Below are 12,740 nucleotides of genomic sequence, written 5' to 3'. Positions count from 1 at the left end.
TTAATCTAATTTTAGCGTATATGGAATACAATTCCCAGATAGCTAAAGCCTGCTTGATTTGACTTTTCTTTCAGTTGAAAAAGTGTGGGCAGTTGTAGACCATTAGGAGAAAAGCTCCAAAACAATAAATCCAATCTTTTTTGTTAACTGTGTTATGCCACTGTTGCCTGGAATATCAATATTAATGAATTAATAACTGGATGAATGCTGGGAAGAAATTGATTCTATTATATATTACTGTGTACGCTCTTGGCCTAGCAACTGCTTCAAGTTTAAAAAAAAATTAAAATGCCTAAGAAGCATTTTAAGTGCTACTGCATCAAAGAATGAAGCCTTTATCTGCTGAGTAAGTAGTGATCAATTACACACAAGTGGGAAGTTCATCTGGATAGTCATCACACAGACGTCTCCAGCACCAGACAAATACAACTCTTCAGCTTCCCTTTGTTTAGACCAGGGGTGGGCAAACTTTTTGGGCTGAGGGCCACATCTGGGTGGGGAAATTGTATGCAGGGCCGGGGTAGGGGGTTGGGGTGCAGGAGGGAGTGTGGGGTGTGGGAGGGGGTGTGGTGTGCAGGAAGGAACTCAGGGCAAGGGATTGGGGCAAAGGAGGGGTGCAGGGTGTATGAGGGGGCTCAGGGAAGGGGTTTGGGGTGCACAAGGGGTCAGCAGGGAGCTCAGGGCAGGGGGTTGGGGTGCAGGTGGAGTGCAGAGTGTACGAGGGGGCTCAGGGCAGGGAGTTGGGGTGTGAGGTGCAGGCAGGGGGCTTAGGGCAGGGAGTTGGAGGGCGGAGTGCAGGAGGGGTTCGAGCTCCGGCCCAGCGCCGCTTAACTAAAGTGGCTCCAGGGTGGCAGTGGTGCGCACTGGGGCCAGGGCACGCTCCCTGCATGCCTGCACCTCCAGGTACCTCCCCTGAAGCTCCCATTGGCTGCGGTTCCCCATTCCTGGCCAATGGGAGTTGCGGGGTGAGGGGGGGGGTGCCTGGAGGCAAGGGCAATGCATGTGGAGCCGTCTGCCCCACCACCCGAGGGCCGCTTCTGAGAATGGCGTGGGGCTGCGACGCCACGGGGGGCAATCCCGCGGGCCAGATTGAAAGCTCTGAGGGGCCGGATCCAGCCTGCGGGCTGTAGTTTGCCCATCCCCGGGTTAGACTAACTATTTATACCTTTTGTTGTTTTTTCTTATGAATATGCATTAGTTTCTGTTTCATATCAGTTCTCCATCCCGGTCGGTACAAGTTTTGTGCTAACTCAAACCAATTTTTTCTAGCTTTATGGATGCTTTATCTTTTTGTTTTCCTCACAAATATGATTACTCTTCATTTTCATGGGCGGTTCTACTTAAGCTTTAAGCTGGTAAAAATTATCCAAACAGATTCTTAAAAATCACAGCAGACTTTTATCAGGCCTAAAATATGCCTTCACTCCCAACAGTGTGCACCCACATCTAGAGTGTCCCCATATAATAAGGTACATTCACAAAATAAGCAATTTTATAAACATATTACCAAGAAAGGGAAACTGGCAAAATAGAAACTAATTTAAGGATTGCTGCTTCTATTTTCAGCTCTTCTTTTTAGATATACAGAGAAACATAAATATGTGCACAAACAGTTTAAATTGTATGTATGTAGTACATGCATATTTTTGATTTGTACACTGACCTGTATTCTAGGTTGAAAACAGTAGTAGAAGAATTGATTCAGACACAGCAGACGCTTTTGAACAAAGAGGAGCTTTTGTTGGAACTAGAAAAGAAAATAGAAGAATCTTCTAAGACCTGTGAAAAAAAATCAGAGTAAGTGTGGCCAGAGATATTGGAAGGTGAAAATTTTAAAGGAAAAAGTTGTTGATATTGTAATACGCAGTTCTTCTTTGAGTGATTTGCACATGTCTGTTCCACTTCAGGTTTGTATGTTCCCAGTGCCCCAGAGCTGGGGATTTTCCCCCATAGTGGTATCCATCAAGGTGGCGCATTTGCCTTCAGCACTCTCATGCTATGGATTGATGATATAAAGGGCGGAGCTGTCATGACCCTCCCTCTCTCCCCCCATTCCTTTTATCAGCTGTGATCTGTAGATGGAGCATGTCAACTTGTTTATCCAAGTTTTTCCCCACTATCATTGGTTTTCTGCCTATTTGTATATAGTTAAATAGTGTGTAGGTGTGTGGGGGCATTTTTGTTGTTTAGTGGCACTCATTATTGTACTTAGTCTAGGTTTTCTTTCTTTGTTTTCTTGGTTTTCTGACAGAGACATTTTTAGTGCAAATGTTTATGCTCAGTACTGGGGGATGCCTTGAACCCCAGGCTTTAAGTCTTGTGCTGATTATCTCTGCTGGTGAGTGATCCTTGCTCCAAATGTCCGGGTGAGGTCCACATTCAAGACTGTGACCAGATCTATAGAGATTTCAAGCATTGTATAAAAAACAGGGATGTGAGATTGAACCACATTCTTATGGAGGCTGTCTTGCATCCACCTTCAAAGCCTTTGTGCTTGTTGCAGTGCTGAGTGCTTCCATTTCAGCAAGGAGTGTCCTTCCAGACATTGCTGTTTCCACCCCAGAGAAGATTGTTGGAAGGAAAGCACCAATTCTCTTCTTTGGTACTGAGGAGAAAGCACAAGAGATCTGGTGAGCACAGTTCCTCTAAGATGGGTAGATGCAGTCCTGAGAGGAGATTGTCTCTGGAGAGCTAGTATCTGGGCGCGTCCCAAACCCACAGCATATTTTAGAGACAACCATAAAACACAATTCTCATAACTTCATGTGCATTCATGATATACATATTTAGATAGAACAGTGACTTTCAGCAGATCATAACCTTTTCCCGGATACCTCACATGGCCTGTTTATTATGCAATATCTCAATTATATATAAATGGGGAATATGACAGGATGCTCCCACAAGGTATAGTGTGTCACAATCTACACTCATGGGGCCATGTTTGAAGCTGATGGCCACCACTTCTTTGTTACATCTGTCTGTAAATGTAGCCTTTTTGGTGGCCATTACCTCTGTTATGTACAGTTATATACTGTGGTTGCTGATCCTCCATGCATTTTTTTTTTAAGGATACATCCTCATCCAAATTTCCTCACTAAAGTTGTTTCCCCAGTCAAGCCTATATACTTATCACCCTTTCCCCCTGCCCTGCAAGCCACATTCTCATAATGATGAAGAGGCTTCATATCTTGGGTGTCAGAAGGGCTCTGGCATTTTACTTGGACAGAACTAGTTCTTTTAGAAGATCTACCCAGCTGTTCATTTCAGTTCTGGACAGAACGAGGGAGTTCTCAGGATATGTCTACACAGCACCTAGACATGCGTGACTGGCCTACACAGCAACTAGACATGCGTGTCCTAGACTGTGGATCCACCAGGTCTCATTGTGCAGATATGGCTGTGAAGAAGGAGTTTCCAGAGATACACTACTCAAACGTAATCTGTGTTTTGAACTGTCTTCACATTTGGACCTAGGTTGGATATGTTCTTTACTCAAGGCATCTTATTCCAAATACTGAATGTAGAAGTCGTTTGAATATTATGCTGAATATTAATAGCCTGTAATATTAAACAATGCCACAAATAAAGCAAATCAAGCATTATAAAAAATCACAGTTTTTGTGTGTTACGCTGAATGGAGTCACCAGCTTACATTACAGTGGTTACAGGATTGCAGTGGATGAGAAGCTGGATATGAGTCAGCAGTGTGCCCTTGTTGCCAAGAAGGCTAACGGCATATTGGGCTGTATTAGTAGGAGCATTGCCAGCAGATCGAGGGAAGTGATTATTCCCCTCTATTCGGCTTTGGTGAGGCCACATCTGGAATATTGCATCCAGTTTTGGGCCCCCCACTACAGAAAGGATGTGGACAAATTGGAGACAGTCCAGTGGAGGGCAACAAAAATGATTAAGAGGCTGGGGCACATGACTTACGAGGAGAGGCTGAGGGAACTGGGGTTATTTAGTCTGCAGAAGAGAAGAGTGAAGGGGGGGATTTGATAGCAGCCTTCAACTACCTGACAGGGGTTTCCAAAGGGGATGGAGCTAGGCTGTTCTCAATGGTGGCAGATGACAGAACAAGAAGCAATGGTCTTAAGTTGCAGTGGGGGAGGTCTAGCTTAGATTTTAGGAAACACTATTTCACTAGGAGGGTGTTGAAGCAGTGGAATGGGTTACCTAGGGAGGTGGTGGAATCTCCATCCTTAGAGATTCATAGATTCTAGGACTGGAAGGGACCTCGAGAGGTCATCGAGTCCAGTCCCCTGCCCGCGTGGCAGGACCAAATACTGTCTAGACCATCCCTGAAAGAGGTTTTTAAGGCCCGGCTTGACAAAGCCCTGGCTGGGATGATTTAGTTGGTGTTGGTCCTGCTTTGAGCAGGGGATTGGACTAGATGACCCCTTGAGATCTCTTCCAACTCTTATCTTCTGTGATTTATGATCAACCTTTTTCCAGCTCGGATTATATAGCTTTTAGCCTCTACTTTGAAACGGAAGTTATAAGAACTGATAAATAGAATTGGGGTTGTACTTAGTTCCTTCCCGTCTCTCCCCGATTGTTTCCACCCTCAGTCAAGATTTAATTGACTCTATGACAGATACCATTACTTTCCAATAACAGTGAACTGGCGCGTAATATCTTAAATTATATTATATTAATGAATAAAACAATGAAAAAATAAATTAGTATGAGCTCTGAAGGCAGTCATTTTCTTAATGCATTAGATACTATTGAAAAAATATCAAAAGCTTTAGAAGTTTGCTTTTTCCGTTATTTTTCACTACGCTAATTAAATAATTTCCAATTAGCTAATGAGATTCTTACACTTCTAGTGAACCAGGGTGAATTCTTCTTACTATTTTTTATTTTAATCAGAGGCTCTTAACAGAATGTCTGAAACATTCAAGCAGTGTTATTTTATCTACATGGCTTTAAATTCAGGGTATTCACCTCTTTACTTGTAATATGTGTTTTATTTTTATTATTTATTAATTACATACCAAATGCTATAGAAACATAGATTAAAATTTCTATCCAAAGAGCTTACAATCTTAAAAAATACAAAACCAAAACAACCCTCCCTCAGGATTTTCCTTCCCCCATGTGCATACATCTGTGTGTCACCCTAGCCCAGCTCACACAAAATGAAGAAGTTGCAGAAAAAGGGATAATAAAATCTTTGGTACTAGCCTAAATTTAGAATGCACATTCTAGGATTTCCATAATTGAGTATACCTTTATTTCTCTATATGCTGCTCAAGACTAGAAATACTGTACTTGATTTGGTGAATTTTAAAGGGTGAAAAAAGAACAGGCATTTCCTTAATTCCATTTTACTAATGAAAAAGTTTAAAGAAAACTCTGTTTTTACTAATTGTGTAGTTCCTTCGAGAAAGAAGGTGCGGCAACAACATATAAGCTTGCTGCACTTTGTTTTTATTCTTCTTCCAGTTTTGAAAGCTTGGTGATATTTGACTTGTTCATGCAAAGGACTTAGAGCAGTGAACATAAGTGAGATCTCCTCCTGTTTTTCAAAGAAGAGATAACTTGGGTATCCTCCACTTGAGATAGGTGGGTGGGAAAGGTAGAAAAGAGAAACCAAATTACCAATGACAAAATGTTTTCCCCAATGTTGTTTTGATAAGAAAAACTCATTTTAAAATAATCAGTGTTTAATTTGTGCTTGTCCTTTTTCTTTTCAGCATTGTGCTTTTGCTGAGCCAGAAGCAAGCACTAGAAGAACTCAAGCAAACAGTTCAGCAATTAAGATGCACTGAGGCAAAATTTACAGCCCAGAAAGAACTTCTAGAACAAAAAGTTCAGGAGAATGATGGGAAAGAGCCACCTCCGGTAGTAAATTATGAAGAAGATGACAGATCAGTCACTTCTATGGTAAGTCCCGTACTTATACCATTGAACCATGTAGCCACTCATGGTATTGAATTGCTCATCTTTGGGGTCAGAGGCCTGACTGCTCAACAGAGAACATCATATAGTTGCAGGCAGCCAACTGAGAGGGAGTCATAGTACCATCCAGAGGGACCAACCAGCTCTATTGATTGGCTGGGTCTTTCTACATCTGTGAACTTTTCAGGGCAAGGTGAAAACTACTGTTGTCTCATATTCATAGAATATATTCAGGGGAGAGGGTGGACTGCCTTTCCACTTACCAGCAGGTAGGGGACTGTAAATACAATTGCTCGTCCTATTGCAGTTACTGCCCATAAAATCATTCTGGAGCAGAAATGTAGCTGAATGTATCACTGTTTTAGAGAGTTCCTATTAGTTGGTAATGAAGAACTGCAAGCATCTGTACACCCATAATGTGATTTTTGTGAATAATGTAATAAATCATGCTCATTGTAAGTTGTCTTTTGTTGGACTGTTGGTCGAAATAATAGACTGTTCCAATAGTGTATTCTTGGGCATTGTTTGCTCCATACGCTGGAAGAGGGTAATTACAGCAGTGAGACAAGCAGGAGTATTTACAGACCTCTATGTTGAAGAGATCCTGTTTATGTTGAGGAGGCAGGTACTCTTAAGCTTTCCTTGTCAGCTACCTGTAAAGTCAGGAAGATGTGATAAGCTAACTAACTGCTTCTAATATGGGAGGAGAGAGATCTGCATGCCAAACCATGTAAGAAAATGGCAACAAGCCAGGATGTTTCTAGACTTCTTTGGCACAAGAGGTAGGTGGGTGTGTGTGTGTGTGTGTGTGTGAGAGAGAGAGTGTGAGAGAGAAAATACGGTTAAATGTTCTAGCTTCATTATGAAACCGATGAGTTGGCTTGGTATTTTGGAGTTTGTAGAAACCCTACACTCAGTGACCTTTGGACAAACTTTACCATTTGGTTTATGTTCATGAAACCCAAGAGGATTTTAGACCGATGTACATAAAACTGTCTGCTCCAAATCTTAACGTTAAAATTAAAAACGCTCATCAAAAAATGATTGGTTTAGGTAAGATGTTCATTAAATTACAGCTTAGTTCTCAGTTTTTAGGCTTCCACACCATTTATATTATAACCTGCTGTGTTGGCAAAGCTGAAATTTCCTATTTTTTCTCAGGCTAATCAACAAAAATATTAGAAATCATAACTACATGATTTTTTTTTAAAGTAAGTGTCCTGTGTTCATTGTATATGGTGCAGGTCAGCTTTTGTGCTGCCACTTTCAAAATACTGTCTGTATCTGTCTCTCTTCGTGACAGAGTCCTGAGATCTGACATGTGGGTCAGCACTCTGATCAACATAGCCTCAATTATTCCCCCTGATAATGGGTACTTGAGTCATTAGCTAATCAGAAGGAGAGGGTGGGGAGCAAGAAACAAATTAGCCCTCAGCTCACCATCCTGATAAAAAGGCCTTAAGGAAGCGTTAGAGAGAGAGAGAGAGGAGGACAGGGCTAGCTGAGCCTGGAATGAAGGAGCTCCCCAGAGAGAGGGAGTCTGCCTTTCGTCCTAGGGCCCTGGCCAATGCAGGCTGAAAGAAGTAGAGGTTAAAACTATGGTGTTGCACTGTACTACTGTTAGTGGACAGGTTTAGAATAAAATACAGCCTGCATGCAAGATGAAAATGGGTCTGAGCAGTTTCTGGGGCATCAGAGGTGAGGGACAGAGCGTGACTCTGTCTAACACTCTAATTTTGCACACACTCTTATGAGCACACACACTGCCCTTCACTTTTCTTGGCTGCACACACACCATTATAGCAATTTGAATATTAGCCACTAGCAAACAAAAATTAGTTAAAAATTGGGTTATGGCTTTGGACCTCATGGAAGGGTCTGAAATAAACCATCCAACGTTTTTTTAAATGATCAGATGACATTTGTGTGTGTGTGTGTGTGTGTGTTTATATATCTGGAACCATTTGGACTGTTAGCTGGAACTTGGCATAATTGGAAGGTTTAGCGCTAGTCTACGCTAGAAGTGCTCCGGTAGCTCAGCTGCACTGTTGCAGCTGCACTGTTGAAGCACATCTGGTGAAGATGCTCTAAGCAAACTGGAGAGAGCTCTCCTGTCGCCATAATAACTCCATATCCGTCAGAGGTGGTAGTTATATCAGCGGGAGAAACTCTCCCACTGACATAGCGCTGTCTACACAGGTGCTGAGGTTGGTGTAATTTGTCGCTCAGGGCTGTGGATTATTCACATACCTGAGCAATATAAATTATACGAAAGTAAATGGTAGTGTAGACAAGCCCTTAGTTTCTAGCCCCACTTCACACAATAAATGACTGCAGATATAAGGAAATAGAAATTATACTAGCTAATGTTTTTGAACAAAATTAATTTCAGTAAAATATCACCCAAAATAAAATTCTATTGTAAACACTATTAAGTTTGTGTTCATAGAATCATAGAATATCAGGGTTGGAAGGGATCTCAGGAGGTCATCTAGTCCAACCCTCTGCTCAAAGCAGGACCAATTCCCAACTAAATCATCCCAGCCAGGACTTTGTCAAGCCTGACCTTAAAAATCTTTAAGGAAGGAGATTACACCACCTCCCTAGGTAACCCATTCCAGTGCTTCACCCCCCTCCTAGCGAAAAAGTTTTTCCTAATATCCAACCTAAATCTCCCCCACTGCACCTTAAGACCATTACTCCTTGTTCTGTCATCTGCCACTACTGAGAACAGTCTAGATCCATCCGCTTTGGAACCCCTTTCAGGTAGTTGAAAGCAGCTTGTAGGGATCTCTGCCAAAATTCAAGCCCTCCCTCCAAGAGCAGGACAGGAAGGAATTCAGGGCTGTACTTGCTGAGGGTGCGACAGCGGCGAAAGCAGCTCTCCAGGCCACCTCGGATGCAACTGATATGGCGGCTCATTCGATGGCCTCGGCTATCTCCATGCGATGGGCGTCGTGGCTTTCGTTGTCCTGGTTGTCAGTGGAATCCCAGTCCCTGATGCAAGACCTGCCATTTGACAGCAAGGCATTATTTGCGGACCAGACAGACACTCATCTGCACGGGCTGAAGGACTCGCGCATCACCCTGCAGACACTTGGTCTGTATGTCCTGCCAGCCAAGGGCAAACCCAGACCGCAGCCCTCGGCTCCCCCCACAAGGGGCAGGTACGAGCCCCCGCCCAAGAGGCCTAGGGGACCAGAGACGCAGATCGCAGCGCCAGTCCAATTCGGCCCTATGCCCCGGACCCTCGAAGGGCAAGAGGCGTTTTTGATTATTTGCGGGGGGCCACCTGGCCTGTTGCCAGGGGAACCCCCCCAGTTAATAAAGTTGGTTTTTGGCAACCGTTTATCAGCCTTCAGAGTACATTGGTCCCATATAACATTGGACCGGTGGGTCCTCAGTACCATCTCCGAGGGGCACAGGCTGCAGTTCGATTCACCCCCATTGCACCATCCTCCGACCCGGGATGCCCCAAAGGGCCCGGAGCACGCCCTCCTCCTAAGTCAGGAGGTGACACGCCTTCTCATCCTAGGCGCGGTGCAGAGGGTACCTCAGGAATTCCAGGGCAAACGGTTTCATTCCCGGTATTCCCTGATCCCGAAGGCGAAAGGTGGGCTCAGGCCCATTGTCAACCTGCGGAATCTCAACCAGTTTCTGGTTTGCTGCAAATTCTGTATGGTGTCCCTGGCCTTTATTGTCCCGTCCCTGGACCCGGGAGATTGGTTCGCAGCTCTGGACCTCCAGGATGCATACTTCCATATCCACATTTTCGAGGGCCACAGGCGCTTCCTCTGCTTCCTGGTAGGGACAGACCACTACCAGTTTACAGTCCTCACCTTTGGCCTTTCTGCGGCCCCCAGGGTTTTCACCAAATGCATGGCGGTGGTCGCAGCCCACCTCAGGAGGAACGGGCTGCAGATCTTCCCCTACCTGGACGACTGGCTGCTCAAGGGCAAGTCTCGGTCCCAGGTGCAGGCGCAGATGGAATTCCTGCTAGACACCAGCACGAGTCTAGGCCTAGTGGTAAACGAGGAAAAATCCACGTTAGTCCCGGTTCAGCACATACACTTCATAGGATGCTGTTAGACTCGCTGGTGGGCACGGCCTCCTTTCCCCAGGACAGATTCGAGACGCTCAAAGGTCTCATTGCCTCGGTCACGGCCTTCCCTGTGACGATGACACGGGAGTGCCTACAAATCCTAGGCCATAGGGCAGCATGCACCTTTGTGGTGCGACATGCCAGGCTCAAGATGAGGCCCCTCCAACTCTGGCTGGCCTCCCAGTATTCCCAGGCCAGGGACGGTCATCATGTTGCCACCCTATATAATGGCCGACCTGCAATGGTGGTCCCTCCCAAGCAACATGCTTCAGGGTATCCCCTTCTGGGACCCCCCTCCGTCACTAGATCTGGTGTCGGATGCCTCGGACCTGGGCTGGGGAGCCCATGTGGGGGGCTTCAAAACCCAGGGCACATGGTCACCTTTTCATCGCAGTATGCGATAGTCTCCCAAACGTGGGATGACGTCGGGTTTGGTAGGGCGGTACTCCGCCTGGGTAACCCTTAAACGCCTACCCACCTCCATCAGGTATAGCTTGGAGTCACCTACTGTGGAATACACATGAGCAATCACTTGAAGAAGAAAGAACAGTTACCTGTTCCGTAACTGGCGTTCTTTGAGATGTGTTGCTCAGGTGTATTCCACATCCCGCCCTCCTTCCCCTCTGTCGGAGTTGTCTGGCAAGAAAGAACTGAGGGTGGGGGGAGCGCGCAGCCCCCTTTATGGCGCGATATAGAGGCGCCACTCCAAGGGTCGCAGCGGGGCTCCCCCACTACAGGTACTGCTAAGGGAAAAATTTCCGGCACCGGGGCACGTGGCAAGCATGCACACCTACTGTGGAATACACTTGAGCAACACATCCCGAAGAACGCCAGTTACGGAACAAGTAACTGTCCTTTCCCTCAGCCTCTGCTCATAAGTTATGTGTTCCAGCCCCCTAATCATTTTTGTTGCCCTCCGCTGGACTCTTTCCAATTTTTCCACATCCTTCTTGTAGTGTGGGGCCCAAAACTGGACACAGTACTCCAGATGAGGCCTCACCAATGTCAAATAGAGGGGAATGATCACATCCCTCAATCTGCTGGCAATGCCCCTACTTACACAGCCCAAAATGCCGTTAGCCGCCTTGGCAACAAGGGCTCACTGTTGACTCATATCCAGCTTCTCGTCCACGGTAACCCCTAGGTCCTTTTCTGCAGAACTGCTTCCTAGCCATTCAGTCCCTAGTCTGTAACAGTGAATGGGATTCTTCCGTCCTAAGTGCAGGACTCTGCACTTGTCCTTCTTGAACCTCATCAGGTTTCTTTTGGCCCAATCCTCTAATTTGTCTAGGTCCCTCTGTATCCTATCCCTACCCTCCAGCGTATCTACCACTCCTCCCAGTTTAGTGTCATTTGCAAACTTGCTGAGGGTGCAATCCACGCCATCCTCCAGGTCATTAATGAAGATATTGAACAAAACCGGCCCCAGGACCAACCCTTGGGGCACTCCGCTTGAAACGGGCTGCCAACTAGACATGGAGCCATTGATCACTACCCGTTGAGCCCGACGATCTTGCCAGCTTTCTATCCACCTTATAGTCCATTCGTGCGCCCATACTTCTTTAACTTGCTGGCAAGAATACTGTGTTATATGTGGGCTTTGGAAGAAGTAATTTCAGAAGTCAAGTACGGAAGAGATTTTCTTTCTTAATGTTCTAACCAGGCAGTGATACTAAAATATTTATAAATAACCGGTGCTCTGTAGCCAGTCTGCGGCTTCAGAAGACTTTTTTTCTGTATTTTTGGACTGGGTTGTTTTTCCTCATTCCCTTCTCTTCCTCCTAGCCTGCGCACATCTCTGTCTGTGTCTTTTTCTAGCCGACATGGATTTCATCCAAATATTTGGTTACATTTTTTGTAATGAACATTCTTTGAGTGCTTAGTCATGTTGGTTCTACTCTAGGTGTGTGTGCGCCCATGTGCACAGTTGTCAGAGTTTTTTGCTTTCGCGGTATCCATAGGTATCAGCTCTGGCACCCTCTGGAGTGCTGCGGTCATATCAGGCACCGCCAGCCCTACACCCTCTCAATTCCTTCTTACCATCTGTGATGGTTGGTTGGCGCACTTTCCCTTTACCTAGCAAGTGGATAGCGGTTCTTCCTGTTTTTCATTTCTCAGTGCCCTGTAAATAGTTTAACAATTAGTCCCAGGAGGAGCAGGGGACAGAGACTCACTATTGGGCCACCCTGGAGCCTCCACGACGTTGGATCCGGCGAAGGCTCCCTAGGAGGGCAAGCCAACTGTAAGAGCCCCTCAGAGGGCTAGTGAACGCCATCGGTCCCCAGAGCTGAGGCAGAGTTCCCTGTCTCTGCGGTGGAGATCTCTGTCTCCACAGCGGAGGGCTCCAGCTGGCTGGCAGTGCATTCGCTATCTCCACCAACTAGACACGGGTTGTTCAGAGGGAGACGTTGGTCACAGTACACCCGGCACCAGTCGACCTCCCGTCCGCCGACTCCACGGCGCAGATCCCCGTCTCCAAGATCTCTGGGGCGGTACCAATCTCCGCGTTCCTGGCACTGATCCCCAGGAATACGTTCCTATGCATTGTTCACCTACGGCGACAGTTAGACATCAAACCCCGGCATTGACAACCCCACCATGGTCTCCGGAAGGGGATTCCTCCAGGTCAGATCAGGAGTTCAGCTCCTTGCTGAGGCAGCAGCAGCCCGCGTGGGCATCGGAGACTTCATCGACCTTTGCGATGCCGACCTGGCAGCACGGTCAGTGG

At 46.0% G+C, this 12,740-nt stretch overlaps 1 protein-coding gene across 2 annotated transcripts in view; it reads left to right on the top strand.

The window, feature by feature from the left end:
• The window catches only part of FER (FER tyrosine kinase), a 421,941-nt gene that overhangs the window by 101,177 nt on the left and 308,024 nt on the right, over nt 1-12,740 (top strand). For both annotated transcript variants that reach the window (XM_054031951.1, XM_054031950.1), the window contains 2 exons: nt 1,675-1,797; nt 5,706-5,895. In XM_054031951.1, the coding sequence (XP_053887926.1) occupies nt 1,675-1,797; nt 5,706-5,895 (313 nt within the window). The remainder of the gene's footprint in view (nt 1-1,674; nt 1,798-5,705; nt 5,896-12,740) is intronic.

Source organism: Malaclemys terrapin, chromosome 6, assembly GCF_027887155.1.
Source record: "Malaclemys terrapin pileata isolate rMalTer1 chromosome 6, rMalTer1.hap1, whole genome shotgun sequence".
Lineage (NCBI taxonomy): Eukaryota > Metazoa > Chordata > Testudines > Emydidae > Malaclemys > Malaclemys terrapin.
This window is presented reverse-complemented; position numbering and strand designations above follow the sequence as displayed.